At 38.7% G+C, this 26,046-nt stretch overlaps 1 protein-coding gene across 1 annotated transcript; it reads right to left on the reverse strand.

The window, feature by feature from the left end:
- Positions 1-1,333: 1,333 nt before the first annotated feature.
- Positions 1,334-26,046, reverse strand: NIPAL1 (NIPA like domain containing 1; the record flags this gene model as incomplete). The annotated part of the gene is made up of 6 exons (XM_080697249.1): positions 1,334-1,968; positions 2,514-2,674; positions 5,338-5,428; positions 8,038-8,094; positions 13,601-13,867; positions 26,001-26,046. The coding sequence occupies 6 exons, from the start codon at positions 26,044-26,046 to the stop codon at positions 1,334-1,336; spliced, it is 1,257 nt and encodes a 418-aa protein (XP_080553375.1).

The raw sequence follows: 26,046 nt of genomic DNA on the forward strand, positions 1-26,046 counted from the left end.
ATAAGAAATTGTTTCATAAATATTGAAGGCAGCCCAAAACATTCCATCTGTGAATCTGAAATGAGACAGGAAAATTGTGTGAAAGTTTTAATGTGCAGAAGATATTTTCTGTGTAGCCACTGACTCCTTACTAAGTTGTTTTCAGGAAATTCACTCTTCCTCCTGCTCTCCCAAAACATTTGTTAATAAACTGCAAGGAAAACATAGTAAGGATGAATTTAAGCAGAAAAAGAAAACTTTCCACTTACTGTGGCAGAATATGTCTATTTTGAAAAGTTAAAAATTGGTCATAATTTTCTTATTAAGGAGAAAGTACCAAATTTTAGGAAAACCATAAGCATAACTAGCTTAGGATTTTTGAAACAATTTTTCTATTTGTTTCAAGTTTATGAAAACATGCCCTTTAGTGACAGCACACTTGAGAAAAATTGAAGCAAATAATATAGTCCTGAAATAATGTAGCAATTAGTTTACAACAATCTCTAGGTAATTAAGAAAAATAACCTTTGAATACAAATAATTCTAAAATGGAAATTTGTCCTTCTCCAGAAATTCCATTTTATATCATCCAGACTGTGTTAAAAGAACCTGTGGACACAACCATATGTATGTGTCTATGTTTTCGTGAAGAGAAGAAAATAATTATATTTCCTTTACCTGAGGTCTAAAGTATTTTCCTCCTTCCTCCATTCTTCCTCTTTCCTCCATTCTTCCTCTTTAATTGGTAATAAAGTATGGATATGAATAAATTGCAGTTCACAAGCTCTTCATTGGTGGGCATATCTTGTGCATTTTGGCCTACTTAGGAATAAAGTCCCAGAGCAGGTCTATTTTTTTTCTTTAACACTTTGCCTACTGGCTATCTAATTTGAAAAGAAGGAAGTTGCAGGAGGGAGGTCAAAGCACCAGTGGGTTTTAATAAGTTGAGAGTATGACTCATCAGAGCATGGTGACTAGTACTCTGCTTATCAGAGCACAGTTAACTTTATGAATTACCATGGGTCTAAGCCACCAAAGAAATGAAGAGCCACCTGGCAGAGCCAAACAGATGGTGACCAGAAGAAAGAGATCCTTCTGAGAGAAACAAAACTCCTTGGCTTCTTTTATGCTTAGGGATATTTCAAAGGTTGCATAGATGAAGTTTGAAAAGATGAAGTTTTCAGGAGGACTATCAGAACTTGATTTTCAAATTTGCTGGCCAAAGCCAAAGTCTTTTTATTTTATTCAAAGTTTGCCTCACATCTAAAGTCTTAGTTGGAACTTTAAAAATGCTAACTTTCCCAGAATTCCTTCAGAGAATAAATCTTCTTTATCCTCTACAAGTGTTTATTGGTTACAGGTCAGGATTTACAGAAACTTTGTCATCAGTCTTGCTAAACAAGGTAACGTCATCATCATATCCTTGGGATAAACTTTCTACGTTCTCTAGCAAAACATAATTGTTCTCATTGCCATTTGGAGAGAAGACTTGTTTTTTAGTCGAGGATGCCAGGTCACTCCAGGTAATGTCAGTATTTTTGAAAGCATGTAGAAGGAAGATCCCATTGATGATGATAAGGAACCCACCCAGGGTCCCGATGATGTCTTCGACCTTCATGCCGTACCACTCTTTGAATAAGATGGCGGAGCAAGTCAACACCATGGATGTGAAGAACACGTAATAAATGGGGGTCACAAGAGAGGTATTGAAAGTGTCCAGTGCTTTGTTGAGATAGTTAATCTGTGTGGCTACTGACAGCACAAGTACAACCAGGAGAACAAAGACCAGTGGATTCTTATAAACTGGCTTCCATTCTAGAAGTTCCTTAATGGCGATCCCCAGGCCCTTGACGGAAGAAACTGAAAATGCTCCAATCAAAGAACAGACTGAAATGTAGACCAGTATGTTGGTCTGTCCTTTCCTGGGAGCCACAATCAAAATCAGCACCAAGGCGATCACAGTCACAATCATAGCAAAGAAAATGAATCCTGTTAGGAAGAGAAAAGAATTAGATTTCCAAAAAGGCTGCGAGGATCATGTCTTCCTGAAATCTTGTTAGCTATGAATTTAAAAGCATGGCTGTTTTTAGACACAAAAGTAAGCTTAAATTAAAAGCAGCAATATTCTCTTGCCTAGTTCTCACTATTTTAGAAAGAATTTTCATAAATATATTATTTGAATCTTGCCAGCAACACTATGAAGTAGGGCAGGTATTATCCTTTATTTTTATTTTAAGGGGAAAGTGACAAAAATTTGAGTTTTCCATCTTTCCCTTTCATTGCGTAAAGGGGAATCATAAAATAAATTTTGTCTCCTTTTCAGAAGACTTGCTTTTTATTTAACATTACAACTTATTTAATAGTACTTACAAATTTGTCCCTATGAGAGTCTCTATCATAAAAGACTTCAATGAGAAAAACTTATTGTGTCTTATAACCCACAAGGTGTAGAGGAAGCCTATTAGAATATTATTGCAAATATAATTTCATGAGGAGGAAAAGAAGAGAAGAATTTGAGTGTTTCTTTTACTGACCTGGATCTCTCAATTTCATTTCCATTTCGTGTAAAGAAGTGACTTCCTCTTCTTGTGGGGCATGGATGACCATCACAGTTGACCCCAATATACTTAATATGCAGCCCATCTTCCCATGAATGTTCAAGTGCTCATTTAAGAAATAGGAAGACAGTATTGCACTGTTGGGAGAGACAAAAGTTAAATCACTATGACTGAATTGCCTATCGATTCTGTAGCAGTTCAGAAGTCATGATGTGGTATTTGCCGCTCTGTACCCCAATGGGCTGGCTCAAATACACTATGAAACACCAGAAAACAAGAATTAGTTTTAAACTCAGAAATTATGGTCAATCAACTCTTCTCATGGCATTTATATCTGAAAAGCTATCAGAGACATTCTATACTTCTATCCTGATCAATTCATTTTCAATTGGCCCATCTTCTCCTATAAAACAAGCAAAATCAAAGCTCCTCTACATCTTACTGACATGGTACAAACTGACCATCCCTTACCTAAAATATCTGATACCAGAATAATTTTGGATTTTAGCTTTTTTCATATTTTCAAATATTGACATATACAAAATGAGATAATCTGGGTAAGAGGGCCTAAGTATGATATTAGTTCATGTTTCATATATTATATGCAGAGCCTAAAGGCAATTGCAAGTAATCTTATTGGTGTGCTTGTGTTTTTACAGCAACCCATCACATGAGGTAAGGTGTGGAATTTTCCATTTGTGACATAAGTTTCAAATTTTGGAATATTTTGTATTGTTGGATTAATGATGTTCAACCTGCACATTTAGAATATATATATATGAAGAATTACTCTGCTCAAATCTGGCATGTAAGCTAGCACATGCCAGTAACACCATACAGAATGTCAAAATATTTTTAAAAATACTTCTTACTACCTGCTACTGCCTGGATACTTTCACCTGTCCAGAGCTCTCAATGCTTTCACTGTTGTACCTTGACTTCAGAAAGCTCCCGGCTATACTTCCAAGCACACCAGAGTGAGCCATCCTGTGGCTCCACCAGCAGGCCTGGGGGTGGGGTCTGCATGGCAGCCTCTTTCCTCTGATGCCTGGCATTTCCACAGATGAAGTCAATGGCGCTCATCTGCCCCTAAGACGGAGCAATTCCGGTGCCTTCCCGTGGTAACCGGTGGGACTGAAGTCTTGGTGCAAACTACTATTGCTAGCGATTCATTTCACAGACAAGTGTTCTATGTGCTTTAAATCATTTAATTATTGCAATAATCTTATAAAGAAGTGGAAGAGAGTGGGTAGGTCCAGTAGCAAAATTTCTAGTAGAGATTGATAATGAATGGAAACAGACAACAAAATGGAAGTTGAGTTGCAAAATGAATGAGTATTCACAGGTGCAATGAACACATTTATTTTGTAATCTTTCTTTTGTGTGTGTGTGTGTGTGTGGTACCGGGGATGGAGCCCAGGGGCATTCCACCTCTGAGATACACCCTTAGTCATATTTTTTTTTATTCTTTATTTTGAAACCAGGTCTCACTGAGTTGTAGAGGGCCTCACTAAGTAGCTGAGGCTGCCCGCGAACCGCAATCCTACTGTCTCAGCCTCCCAAATGCTAGGATTACAAGTGTGTGCCACCACGCCTGGGTTTCGTTTTGTAATCTTAATACAGACCAGTTCAAGCCAGGTGTGGTGGCACACACCTGTTATCCCAGTACTTGGGAGGCTGAGATAGGAGGATCTCAGGCTCAAGACCAGTCTCAGCAACCTAACAAGGCCCCGTTTGAAAATAAAAAAATAAAAAAGACTGGTGGTAATCTTGGAGGTAGAATGTCCCTGGTGCCACACACAAAAAATGCATGTATATAAATCAACTCAGAAAAATCTGATTCATATAATATGAAATAGAAATATCATTACTGTTTTCTGTACTAAAAGAAATTATGGTATCTCCAAACACAAATACCTAGAAGATAGTACAAGGATTCTAGTGTTGAAATTTAGCCCAAATACTATGCGTGTGTGTGTGTGTGTGTGTGTGTGGTACTGGGGGTGGAACCCAGAGGCTTTCTACCTCCGGGCTATACTCTAAGACCTATTTTATACTTTATTTAAAAATAGGGTCTCACTAAGTTGCTGAGAGCCTCACTAAGTACCTGAGGTTGGCTTTGAACCTGTGCGATTCTCCTGCCTCAGCCTCCCAAGAGCTGGTATAACACTATGTTTTTTAAAGTCCTTCGATAACTACAGACATTAACCACTGAAAACAGAATAAGGATTAAAAGGGCTCTGGTAATTTATTAAAATTAAAGATTAAAAAAAAAAAAACAACCCTTAAAGACTTCACTAACTCATCACAAATATAACCTGCAATCGTTTTGCATTAGCAGGAAGCCAAGCTCACCTTTGTCATTGGTTTTCTAAATAAGAAAAATAGGATAGTCTATTTCTAGTCCTACTGCTATTTTTGCAGTATTCTCAAGTTATTTTTGTGATTTTAGGGGGGTCAAAATTTTTTGTTTTGTGTTTTGTTTGTATTTGCAGTGCTAGGGATCAAATTCAGGGCCTTTTATATGCTACACATGTGTTCTACTCCGAGTTACATCCCTCATCCCTAAAAACAATATTTTTTAATCTCCATTTTACAACTGAGGAAACTAAAATTAATGGACTTGTCCAAAGCTTCTTTGGGGTCCCAGAAATAATTTTAGATCTATGCTTTCAGAGCCCAGGATGGCACCTTCTTTTGTTATTAGATATATTTAGCAATCTGTTTCTTATGAATTAAGCGTTTCATGGTATTCAGTGCAGCTTGGTATAAGAAGACAATCTCCTTTGAGCTCACCTACCTTACGAGTACGCTCAGAGCACCCAGAGGGGTGACCAAGGTTGCGGGTGCAAATGCATAGGCTGCAAAGTTTGCAGCCTCTCCAGCTCCCACTGGAAAGCAAACAGAAGCATTAACACACAAGAAGAATTTATTAGAAGAGGAAAACAATGGACTCTGGCAAAGCAGTCGCTTTTATCTCAAAGACACTAAAAGATCTAAGTAGAGCGTATGATTTAACCGTTTTTTTAAATGGAGGGTGGGTGAGGATTGGCATTAAGGGATACAGATAAGCTTCAATTACCTGCTGATATAAACTCAACTAATGGTGGCAGATGAATACGCATTTTAAATGGCTTTCAATAGAGATCTTATTTACTTCAACATTGAAAATGTATTTGATCACTCTGATGAAATCTAGTAGAGGCAGTTTTGGAGTAAGTAGAGAATTATTCCCTTGGCTTAAGAATACCTACTTGTTGCAAATTAACAATAACAGCAAATTAACAAAGCAACTGGTAAAATCAGAAGGCTTTATGGAGACCTGGGATCTAGGCAGGGGATAGCCAAGAAATCCCTACCACAGGCCCCATCAGCCAGCTCTGAAGTACAGATGATCTTTGAGCAAGTCACAGTCTCTCAGCAGCCCAGGAAGATCCAAGTAGCGGTGTGAAGTCCTGGGGACACACTCTGGACTGCAATCCTTTCCTTCTCTAAGGAACTCTAGATTTCTACAAGGGAGTATGATGCAAATGACCTCTAGAGTGAGGCTCTAAGAGCTGGGCTCTTGTATCAGAGCCAAACGATTCTCAGGAATCACTATTGGACACTTGCCCAGAGAGTGTAGTATTTCATGCTGGCTAGCTACACCAAGCAAACGCTCATTGTACAGAGATTAGAAAAAAGCCAAAGCAAACAAACACAAGTGAGTATGTTTTAATCTCTTCCCCTCCCCTCCCCTGCACCAATCTCCAAGGGTACCCAGCATCAAGAAAACACCATAAAACAAAACTGAACCTAGAGAACAGAACCATTATCTCAGGAAACAAAACAAACAAACAAAAATCCATGGCAATTTTCTAAGAATATTAAGCTTTCTTTGATCACTTCAAATTGTTTATATTTTAAATCTTTATGGACAGAATTCTAGGAAAACACTGACTTCATAATTAAAGTACCATGTTTGTCACTAGATACTAGTACAAGTGTTTTGTTTTGTATTAGAGATTGAACCCAGAGGAGTTCTACCTCCAAGCCACACCCATAATCCTTTTAGATTTTATTATTTTTATTTATTTTTATTTTTTGCAGTACTGGGGATGAAACCCAGGGGCATTATACCTCCGAGCTACACCCCCAGCCCTATTTTTTATTCTTTATTTTGAAACAGGGGCTCACTGAGTTGCAAAGGGCCTCACCGAGTAGCTGAGGCTGTCCTTGAACCACAATCCTCCTGTCTCAGCCTCACAAATGCTGGGATTACAAGTGTGCGCCACCACGAACAAAGTCTTGCTAAGTTGCTAAGTACTGACAGTATAGTATTGACACCTTTGGCAAGCACGAGCTTTTTTACATAGCAATAATCAAATTGTATGTGTATATGTCCTGGTACTTTTATTTTAAAGTATAAGTACAGGGTGAGAGATACAAATGAAAAAGAGAATCACTCAAATATGTTCTAGAATCTTCCCGGTATAGTCATTGTTAACTATTCAAATAAAGTAAAGAATGGATGTGGGTACCCTAAAAACTTGAAAGGGCTACATGAACTTAAGTAACTGTATTCATCATTCTTTTTAGATTCTTTCACTTATAAAGGAAAAGGGACCCAAGTTTCTTCTTAAACAGGATCTTACAAAGACAGTAATATGGTCACTTGGCTTTGGAAAATACAAGGACACTTTTAAGACTTTTGGCTACAGAGAAAACAATTTATGAGCGGCAGGAAACTGCAATGTACGACGTTCTTTCTTTGAAAGTTTCAGACTTGGGATTTAGCAAAGCTGACAGGAGGTAAAAGGGAGATGAAGCTATCTTCCTGTGGACATCGCATGAGTGGTTAGTGCTTTTATAGCTCCCAAAGTCTCCTTTACTCCTGACAGCAACAGGGAGGAGGGCTTGTGCCAACAACTTTCATCTTCTCCCATTTTTTCTAGTATCGACAACCAGAGAATCTCTTATTTTATCTTTGTTTGATCCCTGCAAGGAAAATGTACTTATTCTTGAGAAATATACAACTAAGATAGCCACAGATTCAAGTTAGGATCCAGAAAAAATATGGGAGGAGAAAACATTTTTCTCAATTCTTATGGGGAAGAAAATATGAAAAGTCTGTGAGAAAATATTATATTTCAAATGCTAACTTTCTTCTTGTATTCTAGGACAGTATTGAGAACATGGGGGTTGGAGGCAGGAAATAATAAAAAAATAATTTAGTATATATTCTTATGTGAAATGCATGATGGTATGTCATTTCTTGACTTAGGAAATGCAACATTTTTAATGTAAACAGCACTGGTCATATACTGATGTATATGGTTACCTGGCTTATGTTTATTTTTTGTAAATAGTTTTGTTTTGGGCAAGAAATGAAAGTGACTTTTATGTTGTAGGTTGCCACTGAATTTTTCTCTGGTAAATGCGGAGATCCAGCTTTTTCTTACAAATAAATCAGAGCCTGTTTTCCAAAGGGGGGAAGAATCAAAAAACAAAAATAACTTACTTGACAGTAATCCTGCCCACCATATCCATTCCTTGAGGTAAGAATGTCCACCTTGTCCTAGGAAAATACCAAAAATAAAAAATAAGTTTCAAATAGAGGAAGAAGAGTCGAAAGTCTATCAGGAAAGAACTAGAAACTTTCTATAACGCCATCCTTGATTTCTATAGAATTAAGTTTCACTTAAAGTATTTTCAGAAAGAGAAAGAAAAGCTGGGCGTGGTGGTGCACGCTTATAATTCCAACATTTCAGTACTGGGGATAAAACCCAGGGGCATTCTACCTCCGAGCTATACCTCTAGCCTGATTTTTTTATTCTTTATTTTGAAACAGGGTCTCACTGAGCTGCAAAGGGCCTAAGTAGTTGAGGCTGTCCTTGAACCATGATCTTCCTGTCTCAGCTTCCTAAATACTGGGATTACAAGTGTGTGCCACCATGCCTGGTTCATGATTTTTAACTTATAGAAAATTTTATTTAATCATCAGGTTCACTGTATTTATGTCAGTTTGAGTTGTGAATGTTGAATATTATAAACTCTGAATACTCTTAGCCATAATTAAAAGTACAAACAAAAAACCTTAAATTGTAAATGTACTTGTACCTAATGAGGGCTTTTAAGGGAAGAAGATGGCTGGTGTGAAAGCTTTTGAGAGTTTGGATCAGTCCATAAAAGAATAATGGACTACCATTATCAGAAAGTGGACTATCTACTCTTTACTTTGGAATGATGAAATTGAGTTTCTGTCTAGTCTACTGAAAAAAACAAAGATCACTCCTAAAATAATTATATTTATCATCCCACTACTATAACCTGTGACCTGAAGGCACTGTTATATGTTTATGCGGAATTTTCTCAATTTTAATATACCTAATTGCCTGAATTTGACCAAGATGATTTTGTTATAATTAAACTAAACAGGACATGAAACCTCTAAAGATTATCTTGCAAAGTAGTTAGGATTGTCTCCTTATGTAATTTGCAATGAGAAAATTAAAATCAACTTACAATATTGAACTTTATTGCATAGTTAATAGTCTTTGGGAACTAGTGAAATAACAGTAATCTGTGTTTACTGACCATTCATGTTTCTCCTGTTTTTATTTGCATTTCTAATTTTGTGAGTTCCTTGTTTATGTGTGCTGCCTATTTTCTGCTAGGTGATTAATTGTCTTGTTGATTGCAGTGATTCTTTATATTTAGTTTCACTTAAAGTATTTTCAGAAAGAGAAAGAGAAGCTGGGTGTGGTGGTACATGCTTGTAATCCCAGCATTTGGGAGGTTGAGACAGGAGAATCGTGGTTCACAGACAGACTCAGCTACTTAGTGAGGCCCTTTGCAACTCAGTGAGACCCTGTTTCAAAAAATAAAGAATACACAGGGCGTGGTGGCACACGCTTGTAATCCCCCTGCTTGGGAGGCTGAGACCAGAGGTTCATACAGGTTTGAAGCCGGCCTCGCTTTTTCCAAAAAAAAAAAAAGGTCTGGGAATGTAGCCCAGAGGTAGAAGGCCCCGGGGTTCCATCCCCAGTACCACCAAAAAAATAAAAAATAAAAAATAAAAAAAGAGACAGACAGACAGACTGAGAGACTGAGTGATACTGAGTAATTTTTTCTTGGCTAATCTAAATAATTCTTTTTTGATATAGAATAGATTATTCACTAATAAGGGAATTATTTTGATTTTTTAAAAAATTAATTTTATTTTATTTTATTTTTTTTTTAAATTTTATTTTATTGGTGCACTGTATTCATACATCATAGTGGGATACAAACTTCTGTAGACATACATGCACACATCGCCCAGTCAGCCCCCACCCGATCCCCACCCCATTCTCTCCCCATCTCTCCTTCCCATGCTTGGCTTAGTAGTTGACATCTAGTATTATAGCATTTTATCCAAAATTAAAAATGATAATCTCACATAACAGTTTCATTTGTCTGATACCAAGCGTTTGATGATTTAAAGATAGCATTTCAATATTTCTTTTTGCTTTCTTTCTTACTAGAGCATATTTTTTTCTGTTTTTTTAGGTGAAACTATCATATATTTATATATTTATTTTTCAGAAAAAAATCTATCCTAATATGGAATATGAATTCTAGATACCCAAAACGATCTTGAAAAAGAACAAAGCTAGCAGATATATATTTTCTGATTTCAAACCATATAAAGCTACAATAATTGAAACAGTGTAGTACTGTTCTAAAGGCAGATATATAGACCATTGGAGTTAAATACAAGCCTAGAGCTAAATTCTTCCCTATATTGTCAAGTTATTTTTGACAAGGTTTCCATGAACATTTGGTGGTGGAAATAATAATCTTTTAACTAAATATTGTTGAAAAATAATAATTACATGGAAAAGAATAAAATTGGACCTTTACCTAATCCCATATACAAGTATTAACTCAAACTAGATAAAAGACCTAAATATAAATCTTAAGACTATAAACTTTTAGGAGAAAATCTGGGTCATAAAACCTCACAACATTGAAATTGGCAGTGATTTCTTGGATATGATTTCAATGGCACAGGCAACAGAAGAATATACAAACTCCCTAAAAAATAAAAGAAAATATTGTATATCCAAAGACAATGTAAACAGAGTTAAAAGTTACTAATAGAATTGGATAAAATATTTCCAAATGCTATATCTGAAGGTATATTAATATTCCAACTAGAAATCCTAAAAATTAACAACAATAAAGGCAAACAATACAACTTAGAGATAGGTAAAAGACTAACATAAATAATGAATCTCCACAGATAACCAATCTTAGTTGTCTGTTGGATGGAAACTCTTGTTTCTCTGGTTCTGGTGAGTGTTACCTATTTCTTCTTTGTAGTTAATCTCTTTGAGTATTTTCTCTAGCGCTGGTTTTGAAGACATAAATTCCTTCAGTTTCTGTTTGTCATGGAAGCTTCTTATTTCTCCATCTAATTTGATAGAAAGTTTTGCTGGATAGGAAATTTTTGGCTGGAAGTTGTTTTCTTTCAGAGTTTGGAATATGTTACTCCAAGCCCTTCTGGCTCTCATGACTTGGTTTGGGAAGTCTGGAGTGATTCTAATTGGTTTGCCTCTGAATGTCAGTTGGCCCTTTGTTTTTGTTGCCTTTAAGATTCTCTGCTTGGCTTCCACATTGGTCATTTTGACAATTATATGGCGTGGGGATCCTCTTCTCCGATCCTGTCTAAAGGGAGTTCTATAAGTTTCCTGGATCTGTGTATCAACCTCTTGCTCTATGTCTGGAAAATTTTCTGCTATTACTTCCTTGAAGAGATTGTTGATCCCTTTGGTATCACTTTCTTTTCCCTCCTCTATTCCAATTATTCTTAGGTTAGCTCTCTTAAGATGGGCCCATATTTCTTCAATGTCAGATTCCTGCTGTTGGATATTTTTTTCTAGATTAGAAACTATGCATTCATTTTTGGATTGCTCATCTTCTAAGAGTGAGATTCTGTTCTCCATGTGTTCTAATCAGTTGTTTGTGCTTTGAATTGAGGCCTTTACTTCATTAATTGCATCCTTTATCTCTTTTTGGCTCTCTCTGAGTTCTTTTCGAAGCACCTCTATTATTTCTACAGTTATTTTCCTGATTTGATCTTCTAGAAATCTCTGATTTTCTGTTTTATCAGGTTCTGATGTTGTGGGGTTGTGCACATTCATTACTCCAGTGTTATTCCTCTTTCCCATGATTTCGGAGGTTTGTGCCTTCTCTGGGTTCTTCCCTTGGGTCACTATGGCTTCACTTAAGGTGCTCTGGATCTCGAGTCTGTATTATCTCAGACCCCACTACTCCTTTACTGGGTTGTATCACAGAGTCTCCGACCCAGTGAGTCGATAGAGGCTGCTTTAGACTATGGGGGGTGCCAGGTTGCACGTTCTCCTATGGTGTGATATCTCTGCCACCACCACTCCCTCACTGGGTCAAGTCCCAGGAGGCCCAATACTGCGATTTCTCCTCTGTGGCCCGCAATTTGACTCACTGTTCTTTAGTACGCAGATGTAGCTGTACTGGACTCGGTGAATTCACTGCTGCTGGCGCCGCCGGTGGCAATATGGCGCCTCTGCCACGCCCTCGGCCATGAGGCTGGCGTATTTTTTCTTCTCTGGTTTTGATTTCCACTCTGAATCCCTGCAGCGTGTGCTGAGCTCAGCCACTGGGAGATTTAAATGCTGTCTGCGCCGAAAGATCCCGCCTGGCTGTTCCGCATCGGCTCACCTCGGCTTGCTGTAGCCGTCCGCTGAGTTCGCCGCTGCCGCCGGCAGTATGGCGCTGCTGCCGCGTCCTCGGGCGCGTGTGTCTCCTCTGTGGCCCTGAGCTCTGTTCTCAGTCCGCTTTCTCTCTGGAGCCTGGTGGTTTTTTTTTTTGTTTTTCTTGTGATGGTGTTTTCTGGCTATGAAAGGCGCTCTTTTTGTGGTAATGGAGATTGGTTGTTAGCGGGACTCTTAAGCCCCGCTTTTCTCGGTTGCCATCTTCCCGGAAGTCTTCAAAAAAATTAATTTTAAATGTAACCCTAAACTACCTAGAATTTTTTTTTCCCTGAATGGTATAAAGTAGAACTCACATTTTTTCCTCTACTTTTTTCCAATCATCTCAACACTTTTAACAGAATAATTATTTTTCCCACTGGTCTGAGAAGCCACTTAAAAAATAATGTATTAAAATGTTATATGTACGTGGGTCCATCTATAAATTTTCAATAATCTTTATTATTTTATGCATTTTAATACCAGTACTAAATTATATAACAATATGATGTGTTTTATTTTCTGATGGTACAAATCTCTTCTCAATACTCTGCTTTCAGAAAATCGTTTGCATAATTTGTAGTACTTTATTTTTCCAGATGGACCTTAGAAAAAGTATTTATTTTTTAATGGCATATACTTGATAAAAAAAAAAAGTAGAAAATGCATGGCTCATGAAGGGTAATCAGGTCGAGCTTACTAAGCACTTGAAATGTCACTCTAAATGGTGGCCTAATTCTATTGTTATGCAATCATTAATTTACAAATATTTATTGGGTGCCAAACAATGTGTGAAGGAAAGTTCCTGCTCTTGTGAATCCACTATCAATAAATAAGCAAACCTGCTGACAACAAGTAAATAAACAACACGTGCACAAATTGTTCTGGGAACAACCAAGAAAACTTAGTGTGATGATAGAGGAATAGGAGGATGCAGGTGGGGAAAACCTGGCCAGGAGGATGTTCCAGGAGGGCCTTTCCAGGCTGGTAGAATTTAAGCCAAAATCTGCAGGGTAATGAGTCAGCTAGGTAAGTGCAGGGAGAAGACAGCTGCAGGCACAGGAAGAAGACCTCAGGGTAGAAAAGAACCTGGACTATTCCAAGAATAAGAGAACAGAAGGTAACTGGGAGAGTGGCCCAAGAAGACTTGTTGCAGGAGATAAAAGACTGGGAGACACAGCTGGCTCCAGCAAATGCAGAGGCTGAGATAAATAGAAATAGCTAATAGTTATGGCTGGAGCATCATGGTCTTAGAGTGGAATTATTTTTGCAGCTAGAAACTTGAGTTTGATACCTGCATGCCTTTCTTACCTGCTCTAGTAATGCCTTTGTTGGCCAGTTGTAAGAGGCCCTTTTTTTTCAAGATGAAGCTGGAGCCAATAAAAATACTGGAACTTATGGCTAGTACCAAACCCACATAAAGACTGTGTCTGTTTTCTGCATTTGCTGAAACGCTCCAGTTGCTTATGCTGGAATTCAGGTTGATGTGACGGACGGGAAATGTCAGCAGTTGTGACACATTTCTGATCTCACACCAGGCCTGGGAGGAGTTTGAACAGACCAGAGACAGCACATAGCCTGGAAAAAGGGAAAAGAGAAATGTCAGCACTGAAGGGAGATGGTTAATGCTTATCCCCTTTCTGCAAGAAACAGAGATAGAGAGGATGGTATAAAACATATTTTAGGATGGTTGTGGTGGTGCATGTTTGTAATCTTAGTACTTGGGAGGCTGAGATAGGAAGATCAGAGCTTCAGCAACTTAGCAAGGCCCTCTGCAATTTGTTAAAAAAAAATAAGGACTTTGTTTCACCAGAACAGTAACCTGCTGGCGCCATGAGTAGTTTTTGAGACTTGACTAGGGCTGGACAATTCATGACAGTGTCCATAGCCACTTCACTCCTTCATATGACTAGCCTGTCTCTCAGAAAGCAGGATCTTTCCTGGAAATTAGAACAGAGACTTTGAAGTTACTAGAGAGCACAGGTCCAACACGCTAATATATAGGCACAGGTAGAAACTTCCTCAATGAAATTCTCAAAGCTCAGGAAATTAGAACAAGAATTAATAAATGGAATGACGTTAAACTAAAAAGTTTCTGTTCATCAAAGGACACTATCAAGAGTCTAAAGATATAGCCTACAGAATGGAAGAAGATCTTTGCTAGCTATTTATCTGATAGTGGACTAATATATAGAATATACAAAGTCCTTTTAAAAACTCAAGAAATGGGCAATTGAATAGACACTTCACAAAAGAAATACAAATGGTTAATACATGAAAAAATGTTCAACATCATTATCAATCAGGTAGATGCAAACCAAAACTACACTGAGATTCCATCTAATCCCAATCAGAACGGCAATTATAAAGAAGTCAAGCAACAATAAATGCTGCTAAGGATGTGGGAAAATAGGAATTCTACACTGTTGGTGGGATGTTGCAAACTAGTGCAGCTGCTATTGAGATCAGTGTGGAGATTTCTCAGAAAATTGAGAATGGATCCACAATATGGTCCCACTATACCATTCCTGGATATTTTTTCCAAAGGGACTGAAGTCAGAATATTATAGTAATATATGCATATATATGCATATCCATGTTTATATCAGCACAATTTACAGTAGCCTATTTATGGAAACCACCTAGGTGTCTACCAACGATGAAGAGATTTAAAAATTATGGGATATACACACAATGGAATTCTACTCAGCAATAAAGAACAAAATTATGTCATTGGCAAGAAACAAGGTAATATTGTGACTGAATACTTGGTCTTCTCATTTTCTTTCTCTTAGATAAGAAAAATTCTCCAACTATGAGCTATCCTTAACAAACAAACAGGATAAAGAAAACCACCAAGTATAACTTTGGAATTCTTTGAAATACAATCCATTTTACATCTTAAAAATCTGAAGAAGGCATATGAAAATCAATAAAGATTCCTTGACCAAATAGTGTCTTGGCAACAAAACTCTGTAAATGGAACTTGGCCAAGAATCAGAAGATCATCTGAATTTCACCACAGTTAGGAAACAACTATCAGGTTCAAGTCTGGAAAATGGGACTTTTTTATGTTACTGAGGGCCCTGTACATGCTAGGTAAGTGATCTGACTTATATCTCTTTTTTTTCTCCTTTTTTCTGAGACAAGGTCTTGCTAAGTCACCCAGACTGGTTTTGAATTTGTCATCTTCCTGCCTCTGACTCCTGAGTAGCTGGGATTAAAAGTGTGCACCATTACATGTGGCAAATTTAAGGTTTTCATGACCACTACATTTCATTTATTTCTGTAATTTTAAAATGAACCAACTTTAAAAATTTATTGGTGCATTGTATTCATAAATCTAAATGGGATGCAAGATGATGAACCAACTTTATTTCAGAATATAGAATATATTCTGAGTCAAAACTTCTAAACATGCCAAGGAGGCTTACATAACTTCAGGGATAGTCTTTAATATTGGAGAATATTCAAGTAAATAGTTTTCATAATAACTGATGCAACTTTTCATGCCAGCTAGCCCTTAGTGATCTTCTGCCCACTGTTCATCTCATCTCAACCCAGGAATGAAAAGGGAGAGTCTTTTTTTGGTAGTAAGAATTTTGATTACATTCATGTCTGTGAACACATCTGAGTTGACTTCCCAGTGAATTCCATGACCGCCCTGTATCATTTACAACATTGTTAACAATTTCAAAACTTCATCTCTGAAATCAGTGTGGGTGGATCTCATTCCAGCGAAACAATACGCCTTCTAAACTGTTGACACGGCAAAATGTCTCTGGACACTGGAGAAGACGTAGGGCAGAGGGCGATGAAAGAGAGTGAATGATCGTTGTTGTATTTCCAGGTTCTCAATGTAAGTGGCAGATGTGAACCTTTGTAAGTTTTATTGCAGGAAAAATAATAAAAATTGTGTTTCTTTCCTGACCTTGGAACTTAAATTGCTTACTGTTTAGGGAGCATGTTAGGGAGAGAGCCAAGGGCAGATATGATGAAGGGAGGGAGGGAGGGAGTGCATGGTGGGTTGGTGGGTATGGAGGGGCACAGGGGAGAGGGGGGAAGTAGGGTGTGTGGGCTGGACTTCAGAGTGCTGGAAAGGAAGCAAGCCTCTCTCAGATCAGAGTTAGCTTCTCAAGATCTGAGCAAGCAAAGTACATCTGCAGGGAGTTTAATGCAGACTTTCAGCAACATACAAGGAGAAAGTCTATTATTTTTTATTTTAATACAGTGTCAAAAGCTCTCTGAAGTGACTATGACAATTAATACTCTTGCCAGAAGGGGAGGATGTGTAACTTCTTGAATGTTGTTAAAAATACTGAGTAAAAAATATTTAGAAAATATCTGTCAGAAAGAACAATTCAATGCACACCAGTCATAACTACCCAGGCTTTTTTTTTTTTTTTAAGATATGCCTTTGCTTTAAAAAGTAATTTTCTATTCAGTGTGGTGGCACATACCTACCTATAATTCCAGTACCTGGGAGATGAGAGGATCACAGGTTTGGGGCCAGATTCAGCAATTTGACAAGACTCTCAGCAACTTAGTGAGACCTTGTTTCAAAACAAAAATTAAAAATGGCTGGGGTACAGCTCAGTGGTAGAATCCCTGGACCAGTACACTAAAAATATTTCTTATATTTGATTCTATCTTTAAATAATAATTTTGCCTCTTTTTTCATCTCATAAAATGTAATCATATAGAATGTATCCTTTGGTAATGCTAATGTTCTTATGTTATATTTAACCATATGAAATTGATGATAAAAGAAAAAATTTGGTCCATACAAAAATAGCATTCTGTATAGTTCAAATCAATATGTATCTCCTATGTACATGTGTGATAGTTTACACTCACACCTTTAAAGTTTAAAAACAAAGTTAGATATTCCATAGGATTATATACCTTGCCCCACCTTAAGCTCTCCTATCTATAATCATGGAAAAGTTCAGTTTCCTTATCTCTTAAAATGAGGAAGCTGGACCCAGTGGTTCTGAAGATGTCATCTGTCATTTGGGGCTTTGATTATAATCTAGCTTCATGCCCAGAGTCATTTACAATCCCGTTGGCTCTTAAATGTTACTGATGGCCTTTTTTTTTTTCTTTTTTTTTTTCTTTATGGTACTGAGGATAGAACCCAGGGGCATTCTACCTCCAAGATACACCCCTAGTCCTACTTTTTTATTCTTTATTTTGAAACCGGGTCTCACTGAGTTGCAAAGGACCTCCTAAGTAGCTGAGGCTGTCCGTGAACTGCAATTCTCCTGTCTCAACCTCCCAAATGCTGGGATAACAGGCGTGCGCCGCCATGCCCGTCTTCCAGTTCTAAACTCATAGGCATTTAAAAACCATTTTAAAGAGACTGATCCTAGGATTGTGACTAGTCACAGTCATATAACTTCCCAAACCAGGGCTAAGTATTTCAACCCCCAGGCCAGTGCTCTTCCTATTTAAAAATAATATATAAATATAAAATGCAAGCACAGCCAGTTAAACATATTATTTATACAAAGATGAAATGCTTTAAAATAGTTTTTCAAGCACTATATGCCCAGAGAATATTAATTTAGATTGTCCAGTTAAGTACATGGAATAGAATAATGCTCGTTACTTCTAGGAATTCTATGATTGCACTAAACCACATTTGTTTTAATCACTGCAAGATATTTCTAGTTTGAGGAAATCATCATCTCACCATCTTTCCTTCTGTGATAATTTGATTTTTCTGCAGTCTTTCACTTCCTCTTGTCTTCTCCCCCTGTTATGATCTGGATGTCAAATTCCCTCAAAGGCCCATGTGCTGAAGGCCTGGTCCCCAGGTTGGTGCTATTGGGAGGATGGTGGGGCCTTTAAGAGTTGGTGCCTGATGGGAAGTCTTTGGAGACATGCCCTGAAAGAAGACACTGAGACCCCAGCCCTGACATTTGTTTCCCTTCTTCTCTCCTTGCTTCCTTCCTTTTCTCATGATGAGGTGAGTAGTTTTGCTCTGACATATGCTCCCACCATAATGTTGCCACATGCCCAAAGCAACAAGGTCCACTGACCATGACTAGAACCTCCATATTATGAGCCAGAATAAAGTTTTTCATAAGTTGATTAGCTCCAGTGATTATCTCCATCCCTGGTGTTGGGCTGGCATTTGGGAGAATGAGAAGTGAGTGTGAGACGTGATGTGAGACAGGTTTCCAAACGCTTATATGGTTAGGTTGACTCTCTTGCACCTCTTTAATTCCCTGAAGATCTTCTGTTCCTTCTGCCTGAACCCCACGCAGAAAGAAACACCTGGAGAAGACACAAGTGCATCCCTCATGAAGGATCCAACCCCATATGGATCAGAGACCCAGGTGAACCACGTCTGGACCGTAAGTAAGCACATAGGCAAGAATATATGACATACCTGCCTACTCTTATTGGCATAGAAAAAAGTTAATGAAATTTGTGTATGCCTATTATAGTTTATTCCCCAAACATTAGCCAATGTGAATCAGGTTATGTCACTCCTTGCTTACTCTTTCCCATGCCACCCATAATTTTTCATCCTAATTATAACAAAATCTCAACTCTAATGCTTTATATGCTCCAAAACTTGCTCACTGTTGGCATTACTCTCCCTCTCACCCAACCTTGAAATAGCATCAGCCAACCTTTTACTTATTCATTCAAATTATTTATTGTCTACTATCGGTCAGGCAGTTTTAATTTTTTTTTATTTATTTATTTTTTGTCGTACTGGGGTTCCTGGAAGCCCTTCTACCTCCGGGCTACACTCCCAGACCTATTTTTCATATTTTTTAATTTGGAAACAGGGTCTCAAGCCAGCACGTCTGGCTTCAAACCTGCGCCATCTTCCTGTCTCCGCCTCCCAAGCGCAGGGATTACAAGCGTGCGCCACCACGTCTGGCTGTCAGGCAGTTTTTATGAGTGAAGGATACAGCAACAAATACCATAGAATTTATGCTCTAATTGAGTGATGTGTGCATGTATACCTCTACCATCTTATACTCCATTAAGATGTATGACTATAATGCACCAATAAAAAGAAAAAGAATTCTTGCTCTCTTAAATTTTAGTAAGGGAAATAGATACATGGATAGATAACTGAATAATATGTTAAGACTGCCATGATTTTGTTCTTCTTTACAGCTGAATAGAATTCACTTGTGTGTATTTCTTGTAATTTTTCAATTCATTCATCTGTTGATGGAGACCTGGGTTGGTTCCATTTTTTGACTATTAAGAATTGTGCTGCTATGAACATAGGTATTCATTGTTACTGTAGTTCTCTGATTTCAACCCCTTTGGAAAATACCCAGGAGTGGTAGAGCTGGATCATATCATGGATCTAGTCCCAATTTTCTGAGAAATCTCCACACTGATCTCCATAGCCGCTGAACTAGTTTGCATTCCCAGCAAACAGTGTAAAAGAGTTCCTCTTTCCCCACATCCTCGCCAGCATTTGTTGTTATTTGATTTCTTTATGCTTGCCACTCTGATTGGGGTTAGATGGAATCTCAGTGTAGTTTTGATTTGCATATGGAGAACAATTATGTGAAGTGAGATCAGCCAAGCACAGAAAGAGAAGGGACATATGTTTCCTCTAATATGCCCAAACTAGGGAGCATTGGGGATACCAGAGGGATTTCAGATAATGGAGGGGAAACCTCAGCAAAGTTAGAATGGAAGGAGAGGAGAGGAAGAAGGCTGATTAATGGAGGAGCTACATCTGAATATCTGTAAAAGTATGAATACAGCATGGTTAAACTGGACACTCATTGTTGGGAGGGGGAAGGAAAACAGGGGTGTGGGGGGGGGAGGGGGAAGCAAGCACAGTTTAAATGCATACCATTTATTTTCAATTAAAAAAGACTGCCATGTAAAGTAAAAATCAGCATATCTATCTCTATCTATCTATCGATCGATCTATCTATCTACACACATATACATACATACTGGGGGTGGAAACCAGGGGCATTCTACCTCCAAGCTATATCCCAGCCCTATTTTTTATTCTTTATTTTGAAACAAGATCTCATTAAGTTGCAGAGGGCCTCACTAAGTAGTTGAAGCTGTTCACGAACCACGATCCTCTGCCTCAGCCTCCCAAGTACTGGGATTACAAGCATGAGCTACCATACCTGGCTATAAATGAATATATTTTAAAAACAGGATTGAATGGGAAAGAAAAAACCTTGGGTCAGGAGTGTGTTTGAGAGGTTAAAAGAGCTGCACTCGGCCAGGCTGGCTGGAGTGATAGAAAGAAGATGGTGTGCGATGTTGTCAATGAGTAACAAGGGTTAGGACAGGTGAAATAAGCCTTAGAAAAGTAGATCCCATCTGTTATTTCTCTTTTCAACATTCTATATTGGCTTCCTTTCTCATTCATAAAAAGTCCCCAATTCCCTGGCACAGCCTACAAGGCCTGCAGTTCCTGTTTTCCTTTGTTTAACCTCATTCCCTACTGCCTGTTTCCTATAGGTTAAGTTCCTTTCCACCTTAAAGCTTTTTAAGTAGCTATTGCTTAGCCCATTACATAGTGCTTTTTGGCACTGAAATGTCATTTCCTGGGGCTGGGGGTATAGCTTAGTGGTAGAGGGCTTGCCTGGGTCACACATGCATGCATGCACATGCGCGCGCGTGCACACACACACACACACACACACACACAGAAATAAAGTCACCTCCTTGGAGAGGCCTTTTCTACATTTTCAACCTAAGAGAAACTTTCAATTACTTTCCATCAGTTCACCTGACTGAATACTCCCAAACAAACTTCTTACAGCTTAATAATGTGTTTTACCCAGCACTGTATAATCCATATATTTAGTTCATTAATTCGCTCAGCAAAACAGCCGCTGAACACTTACACTTACTATGCAGCGCTATGCTAGCTATTCACCTGTTGAGCTTGTAGCCAATTCTTACTGAACACGTCCTCTGTGCCAGCCCTGTTCTAAGAGCTGATGAGGCAGTAGGCAGCAGGGCAGGCGTAAGGGCCTCTGTTCTCAAGGAGCTGACAGTTCTAGTGACAGAACAAGCAAGCAGGAATAAGAAGCAGATAGGACATATAAATCACCGAGAGCACATTCAGAGCAGAATAAGGGTGAACAATTATTTAGAGAAATTTGGAACAGAATGAAAGGTAACCTTGAGCAAACTGATATCATGCCATATTAGATACATCTACCTATGAACTCTGATGTGACAGGGTAAGATGCCCAAGTTAATACAAATAAAACAGAGGGGATACTGTTGATTAAAAAAAAATAAGCACAGGCCTGTAATCTCAGTACTTGGGAAGCTGAGGTAAGAGGATTGCATGTTCAAGGCCAGCTCAACAACTTGGTAAGATCCTGTTTTGAAATAAAAAATAAAAAGGGCCGGGCATGTAGCACAGCGGTAGAAAGTCCCTGGGTTCAATCCCCAGAACTATATTACACACACACACACACACACACACACACACACACACACACACACATATATATATATATATACCAAAAAAGAAAAAATTAAAAACCTGTATCTCTAAAAAATTGCCCACAGTCAATGGGGAAGTAAGCCCACGAGGAAGACTTGACCATCAGATTCCCTCTGCACACTGTGGCTATTTCCACACTTTACAATCCGCTTATTGCTGAAGTTCTAAATAGCCAAAGATAAAATATTCTTGAAATTTAGAAAGTTAAAATGAAGATGCAGGAAATTAAGGAATAATATTACAATAAGCTGGCATTTATATTAAATTTTTTAATAAAATCGTGTATAGTTCATATTAAATACTAAACTCAGCAATATTATATTGTACTCTAGATAACTTTAATGGTGAGTTTTTATTACTTTTAAGCACTTTTAAATGTCAGAACACAGGAAACTTTGAGAAGCTGGGAAAACAACTTGTTCTTTTTAATTTTCTTGGAAAAGTCTGAAGGAAATCTTTTATTGGTGCATCAGCTAAGTAGATATAGTTATACAGAAAATGTAGCTTGTTCTGGTATGAAAATTATGTTAATGTGGTGGGATTTTGAGATTTTAAGAAATGTGTGTGATAAGGAGATATATATATATATATATATATATATATATATATTGGTGGTAGGGGTACTGGAGATTGAACTCAGGGGTAATCTACCACTGAGCTAAATCCTAATCCCTTTTTATTTTTTATTTTGAGGCAGGGTCTTGCTAAGTTGCCCAAACCGTCCTTGAACTTGTGATCCTCCTGCCTTTGCCTCCTAAATTACAGGCATGCGCCACTGTGGTTGGCTCAATATGCATGATTTATAACTAGTAAAATTTCAAAAATTTTAAATGTTATAGTACAGCGTCCAAAAGTAAAATAGATATGGGCATTGTCTTAGTTCAGTCTCCTATAACAAAATACCATTAACTGGGTGGTTTAAACAATAAATAGCTATTTCTTACAGTTTTGGAGGCTGGTGTTTTGAGATCAGAGTGCCTATAGCACTCTGTTGAGTTCTTGGTGACAGCTCTCTTCTATGTCTTCATAGGTTGGAAAATAAGCTAGGTAAATAGTTCTCCGGCCTCTATCTCATAAAGGCACTATGGGTTAAACATCCTTCATTCCAAAACCCAAAGTTCTACAGAATCTGAAATTTTTTAAGCTTTGATGTGATGCCATAGGTAGACAATTCCACATTATACAAAACTTCATTTTGTGCACAGAATTACTTAAAGTATTAAATAAAATTACAGTCAGACAATAAAGTTTACATGAAATAGACATAAATTTCTTATTTAGATTTGGATTCCATCCACAAGGTATCTCATTGTTTACATGTAAATACTCCCCAAATCTTAAAAAAGAAAATCTAAAATCCAAAATGATTCTGCTCCAAAACACTTTTAATAAGGGATACTCAACCTGCAATCTCATTCATGAGGGCTCTGCCCATATGACATGGTTATCTACCATCACAGTGCAATCAGGGCTTTGGCCTAGGAATTTTGGAAGGACAAAAACCATTCAGTCCATTGCAGACGTCTGCAGGAGATTAAAAGGCCCAAACGATTTTAAGCTTGATTGGATCACTAATTATAAAACCACATTCAGTTCTCTGACTCTTAGTTTCTGGATATGTAAAATGGAAATAATTGCCTTAAAAAATCACAGAATTTAATTATGTGTAAGGATAAGCCAATTCATTTTATGTGAATATGGAAAATATTTAAATCAGTACAAGAAATAAAGCCAGTTCTTGAAGGCTTGCAGTTCCTTAATTTACTCCTTTCAAAACCAAAGATAGTCTAGCTAGGAAGACAAGTTGAATCAGTTCTCTAAGTACCACCTACGTATTCTTTCTCTGGTGTCTGGCTATCATCTAGAAAAACGGCCCACTCCTTAAAAAAAAAAAAAAAAAAAAAAAGAAGAAGAAGAAAGAAATGAAAAACCAAAAAACACAAAAAATAATTAAAACCACCAAGTTCCTCTCCGCCTCCAGCTTCCTTTCCCCAACCCCAAACTAGGCCTGAACTCTTCACACACATGAGCATACATGTTTGTCCCTTTGACAGCCCAGTCCTCTGTCCTCTGGTTCCTCCTAACCCTTTACATTCCCCGGCACAGAATCTTTAGGCGGCTGGGGCTCCACAGGTGCCACTATATTTCTTATATTCTATTTACGCACTGTAAAATCTTCGTGTTAATAAAGCTCTATTGGCTGCTGGACTCTGAGACCTATAGCATACATGCAATGACATTGAAAAATGAAATTTAAAAGCCTTTCATAGATTTTAATTTTTTTCAGATAATTTTGAATTAGAAGATCTTCTGAAATACTCATAGTTTTAAAAGTAAAAAAATCAAAGCATGGAACTACCTTTTTCTTCATGGAAGTCCAACTAAGGTACTCGAGTCTCAGACCTCATCATTGACTCCTTGTCATTTTGGCTTCAGCTAGAACACCACTTTCTCTAAAGGGCTTTGAGTACCCAGTCTAAACATTCTCCTCCCCTCGGTACATCATCTGTGACACTTGCCACTGTTGTAATGACATTTCTAGTTAATTAGCTTTTTGTATATGATCTGCTATCTAGACAGTAGGCTGCACAAGAGTGGGGACTTAGTCCTGGGGTCTAGGATCAGGCTGCTGTACAGATCCCTCCTACAACCTAAGTCAGTGGCTGGCTCATGAACTTATTTGAACAAACGAATCTATGTCTAAGTGAAAATTGAGCCTTTGTTTGCCCCATGTCAGGTTCTGAATTGTGTTTCATTTGTAATCCACCTGCATCCACCCTTCACAGCTGGAGCTGTAAAAATTCTTCCCATTTTACAGATGAAGAAAGGCTCAGGCTGGGAAGACGCATGCCAAAACATGATCTCTTTCCATGGCTGAAAATATAGATTCTAACTTCTCTCATCTTTCTCTAACTACCATTATTAATCACAGGTATTAAGCGGAGGGCTTGACTATATTTTTGTTGGAACTAAATGCAAGAGCAAAGCAGAAGAAAAACTCCGGAAGTTCAAGCAAGCGGCGTAGTCCACACACACTCCATATTTACAGAGCCTTGAGTAAACTAGAGTAGGTGTGTTAGTTAACAGTCTGACTTACTGGTTTAGGAATTATTTAGAAAAAGGGCGCATTTATCTAACTATCTAGGAAATAATTCTGGACCTGGCTGCTTTGTAGATACCAGTCTCAATCTTGGAATAGTTTGTGAATTGTTTAGGCATTTTTTTCTTGGTGTGTGTGTGTGTGTGTGTGTGTGTGTGTGTGTGTGTCTTCTCCTTCTTGCCTGCATGGTTTTAACGAGTCCACTCATTTTATAAACTTAAACTTTCCCCATCAACTAATAAGCTTAAAAAGCCAAGAAAGGAAACCGAGGGAGTTGCCAACAACTTTGCAAAGGTACAGTTCTTACCTTACGTCTCACTGCCCGCCCTTTGGTCTTTCCATCCTTACCAGGCAAATTAGAAATGGGCTTTCCCCCTGGACGCCAGGAAATCCATAATTTCAGTTGATACACACCCTTCCCGTCGCTCCTCCCCGCCTCTTGCCTACTTTTATGTGGGCTCACACGCGCCTTCTGTGTTGAAACTGCAGAAAGAAAGCCTGTCTGTCCTGTGAGCACCTGGCTAAGGGCAAAGGGCCGCGCCCAGAGATCTCGCAGACTCAGGTAGAATCTATAAATCCCAGCCCAGCAAACAGTGAGAAGAATTTGCAAGACCCCCCCCCCCCCACCACCACCACCAGGTTCCCTTTTCCTCTCCGGTCCTGCTCTCGCTGTAAGTATCGGAGGAATGACCGCACCGCGAGTCAGACGCCAGGCGTCTCATCTCCTAGGAAGAGGTGACACGCGGGCGACCCTGCCCTGCCCAGCGCCCTTGGGGGGCGGCCAGGGCGCGGGAGCCCTCGGGCGTGGGACACTCGCGGAGCCCGCGCTGGGCGCAGCTCGGCTTGGTCAGGGTCCCCGGGGCACACCCTCCGCCGAGTCTGGAAGTCAGTCTGAGTCAGAAGAAGCGTCCTCCCCCAGCATCCCGAAGGTCCCCTCACATACTCAGCCTCCGGGGCCCAGTGAAATCACACCTGCCCCACAGAGCCCGCAATACTTTGGGCACCGATAAATATATATTTTTTGACCAGCTGGCTGGGCAGCGGACAGACTGACTGATGAATAAATAATTAGAGCGATCTGGTCTCTCCAGGACCCCGGGGCCGCCCTGCCCGGCTTGGGTGGGGGCTCTCACCTTCTCGGCAGGGCTCTCCGGACGGCAGCCTCACCGGCACCCCCAT

Source organism: Muscardinus avellanarius (assembly GCF_963383645.1).
Source record: "Muscardinus avellanarius genome assembly, chromosome: 6".
Lineage (NCBI taxonomy): Eukaryota > Metazoa > Chordata > Mammalia > Rodentia > Gliridae > Muscardinus > Muscardinus avellanarius.